This window comes from Podarcis filfolensis (genome assembly GCF_964270895.1).
Source record: "Podarcis filfolensis genome assembly, chromosome: 2".
In the NCBI taxonomy this organism is placed as follows: Eukaryota; Metazoa; Chordata; class Lepidosauria; order Squamata; family Lacertidae; genus Podarcis; species Podarcis filfolensis.
Window position 1 is genome coordinate 62,330,767 of NC_139605.1, and position 21,590 is coordinate 62,352,356.

General features: G+C 43.8%; 1 protein-coding gene across 5 annotated transcripts in view; it reads left to right on the forward strand.

The window, feature by feature from the left end:
- CAMK2A (calcium/calmodulin dependent protein kinase II alpha) overlaps positions 1-21,590 on the forward strand; it is a gene marked incomplete at its 3' end in the record, with an annotated part of 116,656 nt that overhangs the window by 18,146 nt on the left and 76,920 nt on the right. For all 5 annotated transcript variants that reach the window (XR_014543340.1, XR_014543341.1, XM_083594667.1 and 2 more), the window contains exon 2: positions 1,688-1,782. Coding sequence is in view for 3 of the 5 variants with exons in the window: in XM_083594667.1 (XP_083450793.1) it covers positions 1,688-1,782 (95 nt within the window). The remainder of the gene's footprint in view (positions 1-1,687; positions 1,783-21,590) is intronic.

Below are 21,590 nucleotides of genomic sequence, written 5' to 3' on the forward strand. Positions count from 1 at the left end.
TTAATGCTTTCCACCAGTGGAAAAAGTCACTGTTCAGGGGGAGGGGGGAGAAGACAATGTGAAAAATTGGAAGGGGAAACATGCCAAACGCTTGAATGAAGGAGACAAATTGTCACTTTTTATAACGGATTTTTTTTCCTTTATTACATCCACATTGCTGATTTTTCTTTCAAATGCCATTTGAATGGGAAAGTTTCCCTAAGTGGATCTAATGCACACTGAACCTCTCTGTTGGGAAAATCCCCACCCCTCACCTCACCCCAGTGTTTCTACTCAAGCTAGTTATCAATTTCCATTTCAGCCTTAGAGTATTGAGCCAGAATGTGAGGAACCCAAAATCAAATCCCCCACACAGCCGTGAAGTTGAATGGGTGGCCTTGAGCAAGCCATTCATTTTCACCCTAAACTACCCTACAGGATTGTTGTAGGAATCTGTTTGGGATAGCTCAGTTGGTAGAGCATGAGACCCTTAATTTCATGGTTGTGGGTTTGAACCCCACCTTGGGCAAAAGAGAGTTGCAGAGGGCTGGACTAGATTACCCCTGTGGTCCCTTCAGACTCTACAATTCTATGATTCTATGAAGGTCATGAAACAAATGTGATACATTAATGTGATACAGCCAGTTCTTCCCATCCCCCCCCCCCCCGTCACACTGAGAATGTGTCAAAGAGATAGGAAATGGCACTCATTTGGGGTAGGTAATGTGTTGAAGATAGAGGCAGAGCTAAGATTTGGCAGCTGTGGCAAAAGGAGAGAAAGTAGGGACCAGAGAAAAGGGAAGAGTGCTTTGGTGAAGGGGATTGGAGGGGGTAGGGGTTAAGATTAGGGGTTATCATAAGGAAAGGATGAACTGCTGCAACCTTCTAAACACCTGACCATTCTCTAGAGCAGTGGTTTTCAACCAGTGTGCTGGGGTGCCTTGAATGATGGTTGGGGTGCTGCGGGCAACATTGGCCTCTGTCGCTCTTCCCTCCCTTTCTTCCTCTGATGCCCTCTCACATCTCTGCCTCCCAAAGGCTTGCACAGCTGTTGGTTGCAGTAGCCCTGGCTACAAGCTCCCAAGGCGAATGGTGCTTCTGGAGCTGGCCAGGGGGTGCTTCTCAGGCCCCAGTGGGGTAGTGGGAGGATCACCTCTCTTTGGGGCAGGGGGGCGTGCAGCTCAGAGACCAGGGACAGCAGCTGCGGCAAGGAGAGGGGAGAAGAGAGGAGGCTGAGGGAATACCCCACAAGGGTATTCAAAAAGGGGTGAGGGGCTGCTAGCTCTGCAGGCAAGGGGTGACCTAACTGGGCTCCTGAGCCCCACAGGGGTGCCACAGAAAGAATGTAGTTGGTCAAGGGAGCCATGGACCCAAAAGGTTGAAAACCTCTGCTCTAGGTTTTAATGTGCTGTTAATAAAAAGAGGAGCATCAATGACTACTGATCATGATGGCTTTATACTACTTCCAGGATCAGAGGACACATCTGTTACCTTTTTGTCTTGCTTGTGGGCTTTCCAGAGGACCACTGTGGGAAACAGGATGCTAGACTGTGCACGGGCCTTTTGCCTCCGCCAGCCTGGCTCTTCCTAACGTTCTTTTGAACATTCTCACTTTTAAACATGTAGGCATGTAGGGCACGTGACTTTATTCAGCAAACATCTCATGTATTGGGGGTTTCTCCCTCTCTTCTCTTCTTCTCTCCAACAGAGGTGCTTTCTCAATTGTCAGGAGGTGTGTGAAGGTGTTGTCAGGACAAGAATATGCTGCCAAGATCATAAACACCAAGAAGCTCTCAGCTCGTGGTAGGTGCTGCCTGATCTTACTACATGTTGGAAAGGGATTCCTCAGACCTGTGTGCTGCAGTGAACGGCACTTATAGTAGCCTATATATATTTACATGCTTTGGGAACTGATGTGGTGACAATTGCTACAAGCACATGTTTAAAGGAAGAAGTCTAGGCACACGTTTTCATACATGCTAGAACCATTACTTTTACCCATTCATCCATCCTTTTAGTGTAGGATCAGCTGGCACCTAGGAAGGTAATCCCCCCCACCAGCTGTAGAACTTGAGTGGCCACATGCAAAACCCTGCATGTGACTGAAAGCCATACTTTCCATCAACATTGCTGCTGCATCTCCAACAACCCCTTTCAATCCCTTAGACCCAGCCCACAGGACAGCATTTAAAGCAAAAAAAACACCTTTGGATATTGTACGTTCCCAACTCCTTGAAACTGATGCACAGTGAAGATGAGAAATGGAATGAGAATAGGACAGAGGGAATGGCCTTCTTGTACTGCTAGAGAGATATATATGGTTACTATCCCTTACAATCCCTGATCTAACATTTGAACTGCAAAGAATGCTACGTGGCTAGTTTTCCAGCCTTCCCACAGCTAGGTGGTTGCTTTTCCCATTCTCTGGATGGAGAACTGAGGCTCAGATAGTTTCTTGTTCTGAGGCTAGGTATAAACTCATAGCTTTGGCCTGTGCACAGTAACTAGTGGCCACACTGCCCCTTTAAGGCTTTTGAGGTTTGGGATTTTGTGCTGTCAACACAAGAGACAGTTAAGAAAGAGCAGCCAGCACCCAGTTCCCAAAGAGATTCTTTCTTCAGTTATAACAATCAGTTCAGGGTTTCTGAATTACAGGAACTTTGCAAAACTATTGATTCTATTACAATGGCGAAACAACTCTAAAATTTTACAATCGCTAGCCCTTCTTGCTTCTTGTAGCTAAAATACAACTTTTATTGGTTTCTCCAATTACTTTTAAACTAGGTAAAATCAAGAGTGTTTTCGCACATGACTTTTGAGCCTCTGTCTCGCTATTGTTTCTAAGTGGCAGAGAGAGCAGAGGGACAGCATTTGCAATGCAAATAGGCATTCTGGTGAATACAAGTTTTACATTCATAATCATAAAGCCTGCTTTAAGAGCTGCTTTAGGTTTTGTGTATGAAAACACTCATAAGAAGCAAGTCATCTTTCCTCCAGGCCTTTTTGAAGAGCACATTGTCTTATAAAACAACAAACATACAGACAAGCCGCATCAGAGTAGCATTACATGCTGAAATCACCACTTGGATGTGTGTCAGTAAGCAGAGGCTTTGGAGAATGTCAATTATCTCAGCCTTGGTGATGGTTAATGTCTTGATCTGCCTGCCTTCCAGTAGAAAAGCCATGCTCAAGGGCCAGTCAGAGCTCCTGTCTTCAAACCCACCCTTTGAACGGTCAAGCCCTAAATGCTTGCTGGTGGCTCACCCTCATGCCCTTCCTACTTCAATCCCCAGGACAGGACTCATAAATTTGCATAGCATGATGTTTTCCCTCATGCTTCCTAGTGGGACTTGAAGGAAGTTGCCACCACAGTTTCTGTATCTGTCAATCATACTTTGCATGCAGGAGGTCTGAGGTTCAAACTCATGTTGAGAAAGACCCCTGCATGAGGATCACTGCCAGTCAGAGTAATAGAACAATATTGATTGATAGGCTGATTCAGCAGCCACACTCAAAATATTATGTCTCTGCACCTGCGCATAGCCCCTTTGTTTCTCCTTTTGTCTGAATGGGCAAGGAACCCAGGAAGTCACATTCAACCATAGTTTCCCATTACATCTGAATTAGAATTATGGTTAATGGCTTCCAAACAAGCCAAGATCTGGAAACTAGCTTCATATTCTGGCTTGTTTGGATGCTATTAACCATAGTTTTCTGGTTCAGATCTGACTGGAAGCTAGGGTTAAATGTGGCTTGTTTGCTCATTCAGATAAAAGGAGCCTCAAAGCAGTTTGACATGGATGCATGAAGCTCATTAATATACAGGCAACAACCGTTTTGCACAGGGGTTGCATTCCTGAAACCGCCCCCCCCACATTGGCATGTAAGCCTGCCCCCAACCCTGTGACACCCCCTTTTCTGTATATTTCTGGGTTGCACCAATGCGATCTTTGAATGTTTGCAAACCGGGAGTTGCATGTATACTTTTTTGCCCTTGCCTTTGACACCTGAGATGTTTATAATATAGGAATTTTAAATTTTTATAACCACCCACAGGACCTGCTAGTGAAGGGTAGGTAATAAATATAAAAATAACAACAAAGCTCATTAAGGCTTTGTCCAAACAAGGCCCAGTGTAAGGGAGCTTCATAAGCCTCTCCATTTACCTCTCTGTTCTGCCCTGGAGAAGTGGGATGGGCTGTCCGTCCTGCAGGCTCCCCATGCAGAGAGAGGGAATCTGGAAGGACTTATTTAGTCAGTTAATTAATATGTATTCTCCCAAACATGCCTGCTGTCAAGGGGATTCAAAATACCACCTTCCATTTAAACCTATTAAAGTGGTGTGGCATTGACTCTAGAAAAGACACAGTCAATCAGTATTAACCTCATATTTTAAAAAGGTCATAACAGATTAATTAATGTGGTGGTTATAAACCTCTGCACAGGCAAGTGTTCAGCAGCAATGGAGCAGATTTCCCTCAGTCTTTAGGGGGATGAAAAGCAGGGAGAGAGATATTGCTAAACATCCTTCTGCAAGAGATTCCTCGGCCAAAGATGCAGTGCCCTGGGCTTAAGCTGTGTCACAGAGCGTAGTCCGGGGACAGCAGCCAGCCAATTAGGTGACAGAGGAGCCAAAGAGAGGGAACCAGATTGTGTGCAATGAACTGCAAAAGGCAACTGAGGAAGTCAGAGGAAGCTGGGTGACAAACCGTCTGAGGCCGGGTCTCTGGGGCTTCTGTGACAGAGATCACCAGAGGGTGTGGAGGGCAGGCAGGTCAGCTGTAAGAGTTGCAGAGTTTGCTTCAGAGGGCAGAGACAACCTGGGGGCCCTGTACCTGCGAGGGAAGCATAATTTGAGACACTGAGTTAACAGTGGTGCAAACAATGCCTTGTATGCTTAGTGCAAGTTGAAGAAAGCATGCCAGTCATAGTTTTTACCTGTAGGAATACAATAGGTTACTCTGAAGAATAACTGGGAAAAGGAAATGCCATTTGCACCCAGGTGGTGGGGCTCATAGTTCAATGGTTAGAGGACACGCTCTGTGCTCAGAAAAGCCCCGTGTTCGGTTTTCTGCATCTCTGGTGGAAAGGATCTCATGTTGCAGGACTGGGAAAGACGGCTTATTGAGGCCATTGGAGCCGCTGCTTGTCAGAGAATATGCTGGGCAAGATGGACCAATGCCCCAAATAAGTCCGTATGGAATTAGATCCCCAAATTTCAATTTTGGCACTCTGATTTGCAGAAGACTGTATTCTAACTGAACGCCCACTCTGACAGTACTCTATTTGAAGGAGCCTTCTGTTCGTAAAGTGTACAGACAAGTCCAGTCTAAAGATAAGGAGCCATAAGAAGGGGAAGCAACAGGGGCCTGAAAGTTGTTCATCAACAGTTGGCAGCTGGACAATAGTTTTAGCAGACACACAGGTCACCTGGTCAGTCTTCCCAACTGATGTATTGCATTTCTATTTCTAAATTTGTATATTATATAATAAAAATGTAGGAGTGCTGTCATGCTGCAGTTTGCTTGGCCACAGAAAGGTGGCACTGCAAACCACAGTATGATGAAAGGCGGTGGGTGAATCATGGAGGGACAGCCAGAACAGGCTGCTGCAGCTCCCGCCCCCTGCCCCAATCCACAGGCTCCTTCGCCTGCCACTCCTTGGGCCCCTGCCTCCAGGATCCACACCTGTAGGCTAACTCGCACCCCTGCTGGCCAACTTCGTCCTCCTCAGCCCACTTGGGGCTCTGCTGCTTCTGCCACCACCATTTAGGATGATGAGTTGGGCTGTCAGGAGCAGCAGTACAGGAAGGAGGAAGGTGGCCAGTGGCTAACCCCTCTGGTAATCTACTGCCGCCGCCACCGCCACCACTGTATCTGGTGGTATATTACGTGAAAAATGTGTATATATTAGCACGTGCAAATTTCATGCAAATCTGTCTCTTCTGTTTTGGTGATGCATTTCCTCTTTTTTAGTGATAGGTAAGTGGCCACCCTAGCTAGACCAGACGGACTGGCTCCTATTGGAAATATTAGATGCTCTTGTAACAAGTTGAGGAGTTGCCGCCCACTACTATTTCAGGTCTGTGCCTGTTCCAACAGTTCTCCAATTCATTGAGGGTGCATGATATAACTGAGACTTCTAATGCACTGAGACCTTTGGGCATGTGCTGGAGGCCAAGGGTGGCCAGGGATGTCCTTAGCCATGTCTTAGGTGTCTTTGTACATGTGCTGATTATAGAACCCATTCCAAATCATCTAATCTAAACTGGAGTTTAGAGGTAGACAGAAATGGTCTCATTCTAAAATATGCCAGAACTACTCATATCATAGTGTACTGCACCTACCTTTGGCTGTTTAGCATTGAGTTAATGCTGAGGAATCATTTTTATTTGGTAACCACAGTTATTGCTTGTTTACTTGCAAAACTGCTGTAGACTATAGAGCTTTCTCTCGTATCTCCAGTCAATGAACTAATGAGAGGCAAGCCAGGGGATAATAAGCCTATCACAGGTGTCTGCTCCTGCTTAAGGTGATTTTGTGAAGTGTTCCCTATAATAACTATTCATGTCAGGAGCAGAATGTATGCATAGGCAAAAAGAGGAATATTACTTCGTTGAATAGTGCTAATCATTGCTGGATCAAAGGTTTAAAAAGTCATATGTTATAGATTTTATTTTATTTTTCTTCTGTTGAAGCTTGTTTTACATCAGTGGATAGTAAGGAAAATGGAAACCCTAATAAACTCTCCCTTTGTTCTGCCTTTCCTTTTAATTTGCATTTACTACTCTCTCTAGCTCTCTTCAGGGGGAAAAATGAGTGGGCTTGACAAAGTGATAATTACCGAAGGAACATTATCAGTCTGTGTTATGAAGCAAGGTTAGCAAGCCTACAGTGGCCTTTTTTGATCTTAAAACCCCATCAACCTGTACCAACAAAGCCATGACAGTCTGTTACACAGAGCTTCCTCTCACATAGTTTTTGACATAATTATGTGAATTTGTGTTCTCAACATCACAATATGCCATCTTTGATCAGGAACCATGCAAATGTGTGGAACTATTTCTCACCAATGTGGGGATAGCTCCAGGTGTTCAGTGGAAACACTCTGCATTTGGACCTCACCATAGTTGGTTCCAGCTGTTATTTCTAAGAATTTACTTTGCGTTTGACTTTCATCCTCCCCAAATCATGCATTTTTCTGGATTTTCTGGATTGAGTTTCAGAAGCACAGAGTACGTGCCTTTGGTTACAGGACTAGTTGGCGACATAGGCCAATATGAAGAGATGAATTGCGGGGTGGGAATTAACAACAACAACAAAAAACCAGGATGATGGAGTGATATCATTTTTAACTAATCTCATACCTGTTTTCTTGGAATGGATGCATATTTTACATTTCTAACATAAAAAATATATCTCTCTCAACAAACTGAGTGGAGATGAAAAGCACAGTAATATTAGAAAGAAATATCCGAATTCAGTGGCTTGGGCATTCAGGCCAATAGGTTGCTCAGTCTATCCAGGATTGACACTTGACAAACACATATCAAAAGCAGGATAGAGAAATAAACATCCAATGGTTTATATTGCTGGGTTTTCCCTTTTATCCTTTTGAATGGGTTTGAGCAGAGAGTCTGTGGGCATGCCCAGGTGTCATTTTTATTGTGCATTTATGATTATTTATGTTCATGATATACCGGATCTCACTTTCAACACTGTTTACATTTGCAAAAGTTTCAGGGCAGACATAATGCTTCATTTCCAACCAGTGCATGTCCCATAACTTCCTGATAAAATCCTGTAATTTTTCAAACCAGAAATGTTTCAGGGTTCTTGTTTTTTGGAGGTGTGTGTCCTGTTTTTGTTGTGCTATAGTGGCGTGAGAGTGCTTTTCTTAGATGACAAAATTGAGGAAGCATTGCAACAACCAATAAAGCAGAAGTATGTGTGGTTGGTCTAGTATATGTCCCCCACTAGTGTATTATTATTGCGTTCCTGTTATGTTGCAGAATCCACCCTGTCCCAGTTCAATATTCAAAGGCTCATGATTCTGAAAAGGCAAATGAAAGATTATGCATAAAGTGTTTGTTGTTATATACACAGTTTCCATGCAAAGCATTCAAGGCTGATGGGTTCCCAGTACAATGGGCCTATCTTGTCTTGGTAGCCTACAAGGGCAGGACAAAGCCAATGGAGGTATGGGTCACCAAGCGTGCCCCCCACCTCCAAATGAAATCCAGTGTTATTTCTGTTTAAAATCAAGTATAGCATTCCAGTGGCTTCCACGTCACACATATCACTTTACCTGGATCAGAAAAATTAACAAAAAACTCTTTAAGGTTAACTTGATTTTTTTCAGGGAATAATACAAGTATGTATTTGTCAGCACTGAATTCCTTGACTCTCCACTTGCTCAGCTAGCAAAACAGCTATTTCACTCCTCAATCCACTCACCATTCAAAAGTCTTGTGACTTTTATTCCTTTTGTGCTATGAGTCAGGAAGCTGCCCATTCAGCTCTTTCTTGGTGGCCTTAGCAAGGCATTCTCTCTAAGCTTCAGTGTACCCTACCTACTATATGGGGCTAATAACACTCCTTCACCTTACGTTGTTGTCATGAAGGTTACAACATGATAATGCACATGGTGCTCTTTCAACACTTGGAAGTGCTTTACAAATGCCGCATATTACGATACTTATTATTAGCATTTGGTGAAACTTTTCTTCTTCTTTTGGAATGTTTAGAGAGGACTGTAGGCTTAATTCCTTTTGGATTGTATGTGCGCAATACATTTAAATTACAGTGGTACCTTGGTTGTCAAACTCTTTGGTACTTGTACGTTTTGGCTCCCAAACACCGCAAACCCAGAAGTGAGTGTTCTGGTTTGCGAATGTTCTTTGGGACCTGAACGTTCGACGCTGCTTCCGTGGCTTCTGATTGAGTGCAGGAAGCTGCTGCAGCCAATTGGAAGCCGCGCCTTGGTTTTTGAACGTTTTTGGAAGTCGAACGGACTTCCGGAACAGATTTCTTTCGAGAACCAAGGTATGACTGTACATTTAAACAGTGGCGTAGCGTGGGGGGTGCAGGGGGGGCCGGCCGCACCGGGCGCAACATCGGGGGGGCGCTCGCACTCGCAGCTCTCTGCCCCTACCTGCCCCTACCTGGGTTAGGGGGCGCAAATTACTTGCCTTGCCCTGGGTGCTGACAACCCACGCTACGCCACTGCATTTAAACACATCCCACCCAAAGAATCCTGGGTATTGTGGTCTGTTAAGGGTGCTCGGAATCTGGCCAGGTCCAATACATTTTGGCACTTGAGGTGAACCACAAAATGGCATTCCCCTCCCCTCCAGAGAAAAAAGATGAGTGAAGATCTACATCAGGAACAAGGGGGATATAAATATCTGCATTGGGATCTCGACTGCTACATAGTCTCCGCTGTGCCTTATTCTCAAAAGAAAGCACAAACCCTGGGTAAGCGCCTGGAGCCCCTGGAATCTTGCACTGCTCATGGAGACTGGGGTGGCGTGTATCACTACTGTTATGCCCTATACTCCCTATAGAGCTATATAAATTACAGCATAGCAGTCCATAAGTTGACTTTTTCATTGCCATTCCCAGGAGTTTAGATTCATGATTTCCACCTCTGCATACTTGAGAGCCGCAGGCTTAAGCTGCTAGTCATTTCTCTTGGGAGTTATCCCAGCAGCACTCCATCAATACCCATTTCTTGTGGCAGCTTAGTTTGATGTTTTCTGTCAATATCAGGCAGGCTGCGTGTCAGAAAGGAAATGCCTCTAAATGCAACTTTGGGGGAGTTTGAGAGTCAGAGGACAAAAGCCTTCCAGCTATGGAAGATTTATTGGTTGGAGCTCTAAGCTGGGAGGAACTGCATTGTGTTTCATAACTGGATGGCATTCAATGTAGAGCATATGAAACTGAATTGAGCTTTATATAATGTGTTTCATACCCGAGGTGTCAATACACTTTATAAGGCAGTGAGTAGGAGCAGTAAGTGTGCAAGCAAACAAGAGGAGCCTGTATGTGCGCAGCTGTCACTCAAATGCAGCTTTTAAACTTTCCTTCTTGCAAATGGAAGGGCTGACCCAAGGCACCGTCAATTATTTTCCTCCCAATAATTTTCACAAGTTCCTCAACTCCCACCTGAACAATCAGAGAAACATACTGGGGGGTTTTCTGACATCCTATTTACTGTATATGGTTGCCAGCCAGTCATGATATAAATCTGACATTTCTATAATGCTGCAATATTTATGTTCAGCCTAGTGTGATGGAACTTATGCTTCAAAATGTTCCTCTGCATGTTCCTCTGCAGAGATTTTGTCCCATTTCCCACTTCTGGTTTCCTCTGTGTCAATGCACGGGTAGATAATTTGCCAAAACATCTAGCTGCCTGTACTTCCTGTAGTCCTGGTGCAACAGAGCTTTCTGGTGTACCTGGAAACATTCTCAGGGCTGCCTAGAAATTTCATCATCACCAAGATACTACTAGATTAAAGCAACAACAGAAGGGTCACCACTAGGGTTGCCATATGTAAGTGTCATGACGCAAGTGTAGATTTTGGTGAATTTCGTTAAAAATAGCTCAAAAACTTCCAGCAACTTCTGTGTCCAGATGTTCACTTTTTGAAATATGGTGGCCTTAGTTACCACACATAAATGAATATCAATGGAACATGACATGGGCATAAGGGCATGCCCATGACTCTGAAAGTAAAATTAGATTTAGCATCGTTACCAAAGAAATGCATTACACTGGGTTGGGGGAAGTCAAGCAAATAGCTGGGAGATGGCTACCACCACTCCAAATTAAACTAATGATTTTAATTGTCTTGTGCTGTTTTGATTAAAACAGTGAAATGCAATGCAGTTTACACCAAGCCCACTGATATGACATACAACAAAATGAAAGTGCATAAATCCTTTCTATACATGTTTTAAAGGGAGAAAGTAGGGAGACGCGGAAAGATGGGGAAGGGCAGTGGCTTAGTGGGATGGCTTTGCATGCAGAATATCCCAGGTTCAGTCCCTGGCATCTGCAGGTAGGGCTGAGAGAGAGACTCCTGCCTGAAACCCTGGAGAGAGGCTTCTAGTAGTCAGTGAAGACAACACCGAGCTAAATGGACCAATGGTCGGGTTCCGTAGAAGGCACCTTCCTATAATCCTGTGATACATCTGAAAAGAAACTAATGGTAGGTCATCAAAGTGCCCTAGGAATAAAAAGAGCTTCAGAAAGGAAGGAGTAGGAGTTCCTCCATCACAGCAACAGGTTGTCCTCTCAGTAAATACAACGTAATAGCTAGGTGCCCAAACTGGAGCTTGACAGGCACCACCACTGAAACCTTTCCTAGACTCCCTTTCATTGTCAGAGTGCTCTAAGCAGCACCAGCAACTGAGTCTGGCTGCCATTTTTAATTTCCCACAATGCCCCTGTCATAGTGTTGCTCTAGGGAACTGTGGGAAATTTAAACAGTGTCCTTCAGACGGCTGACATTGCTTGAAGCACTGATTCTGGCAACCATCATTGCCATGAAATCTGCCAGGGCCTCCCTTAAGAGAAGGGGACCTACTGGAGGGTCCTTTGCCCAGGCCCCACTCAAACTCGGAGCAGGCCTAGATGAAAACCATGTCAATCATTTTGGAGAGACTGTATAGGGATGTCATAATTTTTGGTCAACTGTTACATATCACTTTACGAGATTATCAGATGACTCATTTACACCTCACGGCTGCCTCATGGAAGCCATTTTGAATTTTTAATTTCTTCATTACAGAGGATGCCACTCCATAGTGAAATACTGGTGTGCAGCTGGATTTCAGATCTATTGGGGCCAGGGAGCTATTTGTGGTGGCATGGGGAAAATCCCTGATCTATGTGGCAAGGTAGCTCACGACTCATTACATGATAGCGACTCCCTTGTGGATGGCCAATGCGAGGGCACCTCCACAGGTGAGCTGCACCATGCATAGCAGACCTCAGCTGCCAAAAAGTGACCAGGCTTTTCTCTGTCAAAAGAAGCATCTTGAGTTCCGCCCATTGCACATGAAGAGGCAGCGTTAATGGGGAAGGAATGGCTGGTGCCTGTGTGCTGCTGCTTCTTTTGGGAATCATTTTGACTTTGTTTTCTGAAAATTCAAAGTGGGGGCGTTCCCTTCAGCAGAGCTGCTAGTACTTAATTAGTGTGAATAAGAAGCCTGGAAATGGGCAAAGCTTTCCCTTTGTTTCTTCATGACACCATTATTCATCTCTCCAAAAGGTAAAAAAGAATGAAATAAAGGAGCTACTTTCAGGCCCCCAAAATAGAACAGTACTTTGCAGGCTTCCCACACACAGCCCTGCCAGTGTAACACAATCCCCAGAAACCACAGCATTGCAGATCTTCCAGCCTTGGTTCATTGCAGTCTGCTGGAGAGACCGACCTGGTCCTCCCACCTCCCAAGTAGCTTCAACCGGTGGGGTGAAGTGGACAAGTATGTTAGACTGCAACCAAAGAGACCTGTGTTCAAATCCATGAACTTCACTGAGTGACCTTGGTCCAGTTGCTCACTCTTAGACTTAAACCGACTGCCACACAGGATTATGTTGAGAATGAAGTGAGAAAAATGCAGGCATGGCGGAGCACTGGAAGAGGGAGAAACCTCTGCTAGCAATTAGTTTAGATTTCTGGAAAGGATGAGGGCGTGGCAGAAGAAGAGGAGAAAGAGTGTATGTGGGTGGTGGAGGGGTGGCAGAGAGGGGGAGAGAGGAGGTTGGTATATTCACTGCTGGCATGCGGCTATGTGGTCATTGACATAAAAATCAGACCATTGATCTATCTGACTCAGTATTGTCTACACTGACTGGCGGCAGCTCTGCAGGGTTTCAGAGTGGGAACGTTCCCTGCTGTACCTGGAGATGCCAGGGATTGAATCTGGGACCTTCTGCATGCAAAACAGATGCTATGACCCTTTCCCATAGAGGACAGGTGTCTGCTGCATGATGTATCACATTCATCATATCCAGCCACAAGGTATACTAGATTCCTAAGAGATACACTTGTCCGGGTTGTTCTGGTGACCTGGAAGGCTGAAGGAGCCATTTAGACCTGGGCGTTGCACATCCTGCAGATACATTCGCTCCTGACATACCGGTATTTCACAGGTTTATTAGTATTATTGGCTGATAAAATATTGTGTGTAGACTCTGGCATATCGAGTCCTTTTCATTTCTAACTCAACTTCTTCCAAAATGTTATGGCGCAGGACTTAGATAACTTGCTGCCACTGAGAGCAGATGGTGTGATTCTTCTGAAGGGTGCGCCCTCCTGGACTGAGTGCTTCGATGCTCCATGTGAATGCAAGTTGGCAGCAGGCAAGGGAAGGAAGCACAGCAGTCTCCAGATCTTTCAGGAAGCACAGATTGAGTTACATTATTTCTTTCCTCTCCACCTTAATCCATCCCCCGTTATTTTTAAAATCTTTCCCCCCTTTTCCCTCTTCTCAGACTCACAGGAGTACATCCTTATAGCAAGAAATATCTACAGTCCTCTGTGCATTTACTCAAGAGCAAATTCTGCTGTGCTGCTGCTTAGCCCCAAGCAAGTTTGTTTCAGATTGCTGCCTTAGGTGCAAATCAGATGAAACAGGCAACCATGGTTTCTCACTATGTGAGCAAGGCATGGTGAGCCTTGACTTCCCATTCAACTCCTGTTTCATGCACTGGATTAGAAAATTGATGCAGGAAATTATATTCACAGAAAACAAATATTTCCCCAGTTATCGGCGACGTCCAAACTCAAGGAACTGTAGTTTAAAATATAATTAGTGAGAATTGCCAGTATCTAACTGGGCTGGGATTGAACTAAGTTGTTGCATGCATGGAACAGAGTTGGCTCATGCAACTGGACTTTGTTGCATGCATGGAACAGAGTTGGCTCATGCAACTGGACTTTCCCCCTCCATCTCCTCGTCTCATGCACCTCCTAAATATACTCTTTGGGTTTTTTGGGGGGGGGACCCAGAACAGGTTTAGGTTTCAGATACAGACTTGCTTTCACTGCTCATAGTTTACAAACCACAGTTTCCTATTTCAATGAACTATGATTAGTTTAAAACTCGTAACTGGATGTTCCCAATCTCCTTCTCTGTGTGAGGGAGGGAGGTGATGGGAAATAAGAGCCTGAAGTTTGCTGTGGTTCATTTGCATAGCAGAAAAATACATTGCTAAACACTGTCTGAATCAAGGCTTAAGTGTACTTTGCAAATGACCTTGGATAAATAGCTATTGACGCATGGCAATCCTTTTAAAGTCGGCAGGACAATATTCCTGGATAGCCTGCTCCAAGGCCGCTACTATGCTATTGTTGTGCCTCTGCATGCTACCTGGGGAACTAGGTAAGGGGACAGCATCATTAGAGGCACTTTGGCTGTCAGGGAGAGAGTGGGATGCAGGCCAGGTTCACCAGCTGCAGCTTCCCTCTCATTAGGATCCAGCAGTCAGCCAAGTAAATTGCAAGCTTCAAAGGTAGCTGATTACAGTGTAAGAAAAAGTCCTGCTAGTTCATGCCAATGCCTCACCTAGTCCAGCATCCTGTTCTCACAGTGGCCAACCAGGTGCCTATGGGAAGCCTGAAAGCAGGAAATCCTTGCTTTTTACTTGCCCCATTAACAGCACAATTAGACTGCAAAGCACCCTCTCCCTCGCTGCAATCTGACAGGCAGTGGAATGGACTCCACCTTATAATGCATAGCGTGTGCTGTCTTAAGTATAGCCTGCACACCTATTTCACCCACAGAACCCTGCAGAGGGCAGGGTACAGTAATAAGAATATTCCGCTCACTGATCCTGTACAGTACCCTGCTGTTCTTCAGAGCAATCCTCTTTCAGGTGGTCAGGACACTTGCATATATGACTGCATGAAAATTTGTGCTGAATCAGACCAGAAGACTCATCTGCTACCCTATTCTGCTTCCCACCATGGCTAACCAGATGCCTATGGAAAGTCCATAAAAGCAGAACGAGAATGCAATGGTGTTCTCCTGTTCATGTTCCTCAGTGACTGGTGTTCAAAGGCATGCTGCTTCTGATCCTGAAATTAGTATATCATGACGAGCAGCCACTGGTAATCTTATCACCCACAAGTTTTTCTAAGCCCATGTTGAAGCCACCTAAATTGGTGGCTAGTACCATGTCTTCTGGCAGTGCATTCTAGCTATGTGGTGCGTCAATCATAGAATTGCAGAGTTGGAAGGGACCCTGAGGATCATTTAGTCCAACCCCCTGCAGTGCAGGCATATGCAGCTGTTTCATATGGGGAGCAAACCTACAACCTTAGCATATCAGCACCACTATCTAACTAACTGAGCTATCTAGCTGATTGATGTCAAGAAGTACGGAACTTCCTTTTCTCCTGATTCTCCCACCATTCAGCTTCATTGAATGAGCCTGAATTTCAGCATTAGGAAAGGGGGGGGGGAGGTGATTTGTCCACTGTCTCCATAATATACATAATTTTATACCCCAAATCATCTTTTTCTCGATGCCTTGGATTGTGATTATAAAAGATGCATAACATGAATTAATGTAGGGTATTATTTTCCCTTTTCTCCCCTTTTATCCCTTCTACTTCTCTCTCTCCCCACATTTGTATCTGTTCATTCAATGTTGTTTGTATTTTGTCTTTATTTTAAAAGTGAAAGTTTTCTTTTTCTTAAAGTTTATTCCTAAACTGAAAAGCCCCAAAATGTTGCAACCATTCTGGGAGTTGCTGCAGCTCCTTGATCATTTTGGCTGCTCTTTTTTGCACCTTTCTGAGCAGCTCTAGAATATTATTTTTGAGGTGCTGGACCTTCAACAGGCATCCTGGTGAATAGGTTGCTGCATAGACAGAGGTGTGCTGAGAGGAAGGCCGAAGGCGAGTGGCTAGGTGTATTGCTTTAGATAAGTAAAGTAGTGGGAGAGAGGTGGAAAATGCAGGATTTGCCTTCCTTCCAGGTCAAAAGGGTGTTTTGAGTAAAGGAACAAAGGAGGCTTTTCAATTAGCCGACTAGTTTAAAAACTAAACTCCCCCACATATTTCCATTATTCATTTGCCATCAAACGCGGAGACCATTGTTTCAAGCGACATGTGCAGTACCCAGAAATCAGTAGCTTTACATATTCATAAGTAGAAGGTTCCCTGCTGCCCTGCCATGCTTCACGGTGACACCAGCTTTTGTTTGAATAAAGAGGGATTCCCCCAGCCTCTTCCCGCCTCCCACCCCCAGTGCAGATCCTGCCAAAGGACATGGTGACATGCTGTACTTAGAAACTCCCTTTCCCATTTCCTTCTACAATTTGTGTTTGGATTGGTTGTTTTTTTAATGTACAGATTTTAATCTGTTTTTAAAAAAATTCTTAACGCGTCCAGGGACTGGTAGCAAGAGGGAATTATCATCCATAGGTACTTGTGAATATGCATATGTGAAAAGTTCTTGAGACCTTTCAATGCCTCTGGTTGTGTTGGATGTAGGCATGCGTGTATGAGCTGCCCCTATGTAGAAACTCTAAATTAAGGCATTACTGGGAAGCATCAGGTATTAGCTATTGGACTAGGGTAGCATGGAAGAGAAATGGTCTAAATTCTTCCAGCCCCAGTCCCACTGCAGATAAACACAAACATATTTTGCAGTGAATGTGGCCATGTCTTGCAATGATTTCAGATGTTTGGGCTGGGATTTGGTGAGTCTCCTGAGAAAGGGGATTCATCGTTTACTTTGTTTTTATTTCTTTTCTGCCTTATCTGAAGGGTTTAGGGTTAATCACAACATGTCATCGCTGGCAAATCCTACTCACAGTCCCTGTGTGGTATGAAGAGTAGTTCATTCAAGTAGCTGGTCTCAGTTGATGTTAGAGACTGACATTGGATGTAGGAAAGACTGTAGTATATGTGTGTGTCTTAGGCCCAATTAATACAGTATCTTGGCAACAGGGTTCGAAATTAGCAGGGTGCCAGGCGCATTTTGCACCTAAAGATTATCCATTTGCGAGTACTTCAAAAAGTATGGGTGCCATTTTTTGTGCCTGGCTGACACTCAAGCATTACTGAAATGTATGTGCTTTGAAACCTTGATGTAGATGTTAAGAATAAACAGTATGTTAAGGAGTTTAACAATAAAGAGTAGAGTGTTTTGGAAACTGAAGTAAGGTACAAATATTTTTATCATAAACATGAAATTAAACACGTATCTACAATTTCTGATAAAAATGTGATATTAACAATATGTCTCTTGTGTGAATTGCTTATCAAAATAACAAATAAAAAGTGTTGCTGATACTCCGCCCCCCCAATAACTAGATATTCTGTTTTAGCGCCCAGAACCCAGGTCCCAGGAACTATTTGGCTCCTAGCTTTTCTACCCCAGTTTCTAACCCTGCTTGGCAACATGGTTGCTGCCATGAGGCCACTTCCACGTCGCACTCATCAGCATCAGATGAGTAGTCTCAGCTTGGATCACACTGGGTGCTTTCCACATCAACACCTCCTCAAGAAGTACTTGATCTGTGCTTACCTATATGATCAAAGCATACATTTTGGATGCAGTGTGTGAGCCAGGTGTGGGAGAACTGTAGAAATTATGTTGCATAATCAAGCGATGTATGAACTGGATTGAATGATTCTGCTCAAATTGTTGATGTGCATTTTTTATTGCATAGATATGTGTGAGCACAACTTTGCGGCACAGTGTGTCACTGCAGAAACGCTGGGAGGAGTATTTATACACGAGTGCAAGTGTGTTTACTGCCAGCCCTGTGCCAGGTGTTTATATCTGAGCAGGTGGATGTGGGCAGGTACCTGTAAGGAAGGGTGTTTCAGCTCGCCATATGCTGCTTGTAGACCCTAAAGCAAAATAAGCCATTTTATAACTCTTAAGGTGGCAATTCTACTAGGGAATAAGAATATATTAAACACCACTATACAAAGAAGCTCTGGTCTCATTTAGAATCTGCTTTTAGTCAAAATAGAGAAACTTAAATGGGAACAATTGCAAAGAAGAGTGATTGAATAATTGCTAGGTTGCCGAACCCTGTATGTGGAATTGCAAAAAGAGAAGAGAACAGAAGAGAACAGAAAAGTGGTGCCTTGTCTGTGTTGTAAAAAAAAAGGGGGGGAGGCATTACTATAGCACACAACAGATAGGGAAAGAGGTATCTGTGTTAAAGTCATGATTCCCCAAAGATGCAGGAAGCACTTTGGGATGTGAGGGAAAAAAATTCAATCTGGTTCATATTTCCCAATACAGTATGTAGGTATAACACAGCCATTCTTCCAAATTTTGCAGTGCAGTTCCCCAACCAAAAAAATGCCTACAAAAATGTGTTTTATCAGGGGAAAGTGAATATATTAGTGAAGATAACACAAAAATGTTGAAAGTTACTTGCAAAACTGTGTGTATTGGAGAAATCAACAACAAAAAATGCTGACAAATTCTCATGGGGATGTAACACTTTTAAAAAAATCAAAAACTGATGCAGAAATGTATTTTAAGATTGCAGAAATGGGAAACTGAGAGAAACTGAAATAGATGGATTCCCTAGAAGTACTCCCCCTGCCCAGAGGCATGAACAGTAGGTGTGTGAGGAGTTCCCTGGATGCTTCTCCACAAAAGCATGGCTCGGGACTTTACAAATAATATTCCCTAGAAGCTTACCCTCCACATCTCTTTTACTTAAGACAGGCTTTGTACATACACCATTCTGGAATGAAGAGCGACCGAGCACTTGGTTTTCCTACCTAGCTGTGTTGCACTTTTTTTTTTTTTGCCCTTGAAAAATGCTTCTTGACAAGCTGGATTCATTCCAAAAATAAAAGCTCATAGCATATTGATTTTGTATTTGCCCATCTGAAAACAGATACAGGCGGTTCCAGCAATGGTGTGTGTGTGTGTATCCACACCTGCCCAGTGACATTGTGGGTAGGCATGTATCAAGATCGCAAGGGGAGAGTTTCAAACACATGCCAAGTAAGCACACCCACCTGTCTGGATGGCAGGATTGACACAATACATCTAGACTGAAAGCAGCATGTTAAGGATGAGCACGAATGGTTCCAGACTAATACAAACCACATTTTTGTGCTGCGTATGTGCTGTGCTTTCTTTCCTGAGGATGAGGAAGGAAGAATTCGTCTGTGCTACAGCCACTGATAGACAGGACTCTGCACTGGAAAATGTGGTGGGAAACCGAACAGCTTCCTCTGCATTTTCCTTCGGGATATTTAACACAGCTAAGTTTGCCAGTGCCTGATTGTTGCTGTAGTTTAACTGTAGGTGCAACTCCAGCTGAATAGGAATAGGTATAAATGAAGCTGCCCTGAAACCTGTACCAATGCCTGGAGAGGATGCAAGACTGAGTAGACGTGAATGCTAAGGAATGCAAAGGGAAGTTCCTCCACAGATCTCTTTCCTTGCGACTTCTCTGCATGTGAGTTCTTAGCACAGATGCATGATAGTGGGTTGTGTGCTAAAACTTGCTCCACAAGTAGATAGATGCTACAGAAAACCTGGTCACGTGGCTTTCTGTATCCTGGCAACCATGTTGGAAATAGTTTTCAGTATCCACCCAACAGCTTTTCTATATATTTTAGGGCTGTTTCACACAGAGGTAAACCAAGGTTGCTACTGAGAGCATGTTTTCAGGGTCAAATTTTATCCAGGCAACCTTTCTCATAATGTTGCCCAGACGCTGCATACATATTCTGAATCAAAATAAGAAAATGAAAATGTCTCAGATGTTGGTTTTACTGAAAGCTTCAAATCTAGTCATTTAAAACCATCCCATTTTAATTTCAGAGAGTTTTTGTATCATGCTTTATACCTATGTGTTGTAAACTGCTTGTGTGCGCAGCAGTGAAGAGGAGGGCCAAAATTAATAATCACAACAACAACATTAGGAGGTAGAAGCAGTCATACGAAGGTCCTTGATCAGTATGCTTGTGTGGCATTGTGTTTGTAGGCATTGCTTACCATACCTAGAAAGGTAATGTATGGAGTTGGCCCTGAAAAGGTAAGCAAATCAAACCCATAACAACATATTATTATCACCAAATATAATCCATTCTGCATCAGTCTGGTGTGGATTCTGGGGCCCAATGTGACGGCCAGATCTATTCTAGGTGGACCACTAAGGCTGCATCTATATCCACTTATGTGGGAATACGCCCCATTGAAAAGGGTGGGACTTACTTTTGTGTATGTGAGGATTGTGCTGAACAGCTGCTAGTCTGTACATGCCTACTGAGAAGTAAGCCCCATTGAGTCCCATTACTCCTAGGGAGGTGTGCGTAGGATTGTAGCTTTAGTCTCCAGAGTTATTGTACCTCCTCCTTTCTTAAATTCGTGTTCCATTTTACTTTGTTGTTGTTTAGTCGTATAGTCGTGTCCGACTCTTCATGACCCCATGGACCAGAGGACACCAGGCACTTCTGTCTTCCACTGCCTCCCGCAGTTTGTCAAACCATTTTACTTAGTGTCTCCTAATTTCCCTTTGTACCTTTTGAGTTTTAAGAAGAGCTGGATCTGTTCTGGCCGTCTCCTCCACACTAACTGCTGCTCCTTCTTTTCTCTCATTTCATAGTGACAGATTGCAATAGCACAAACAGAAGGAGAGGTTGCTTTGAGGAAGAAGGAGACATTCATTTAGCATTTCAGTCCATATGACAGGAGATGGGTAAAAGCAAGGGAAAGGTTTATAACTGTCTGGTTCTGGCTCTTTCCAGATCCCTTATATGGGGCTGATGATCTCAAAGTATTCTGCAGACAGTGATGTAGAGACCCCATATACTTCTCTCCCACATGTACCTTGGGTAGACATACATGCGGACTGGGGGTGGTATTCAACTAAATAATTGCACTCATGGAAGGACTGCTGCTAGTGCAATGAGACTTTTCCTCCTCTGGTGTGGGTCCATGTTTCTGAGACAGGTTGTCGCAAATAAATAGATTTTTTGCAATAAAAGAAAAAATAAAACAAATAAATTCATATTTGTTAAGCACTGGCTTGTCTCAGATTGTTTCTGATGTTCCCAAGAGACAATGATGTCTACTTAGGACGGTATTGGTGCTTAAGGTTAGAAACAGGACACATAGTGTTATTTATGTATGCAATTATTTATTACATTTTTAAACCACCCTTCATGCGAAGATCAAAAAGAGGTTTACAGTATAAAAACACAAAAATGCATACCATAATAACCAACAATAACAATACCCCCCCAAAAAGTTCATTGTGTTCTGCACGCTCTACTTCCCCAAACAGTGAGTAGTTCCAGAGGCAGAGTTGGCTTCCTTTGGAGGAGAAAGCTGTGAACACATACTGTGGTTATGTTACATTTTGTTTATTTCACTACCACACAAGTATAGCAAAAATGCAAGTTAGCAGCATGTGCACTCCCACCAGCAGATCTGTTACCTCACCTCAGGTCTTCAGACAGAGGCATCCAAGATGCTTTCAGCTTTTCAGCTAGACTTATCTTCATCCAGTCACACTTTATCCAGAGAGAGGGTTCACTTCTCAAAGTTCTGATAGCAAACACTCAAGAGAGATAATCCCATTAGTTCCCATTGAGATAA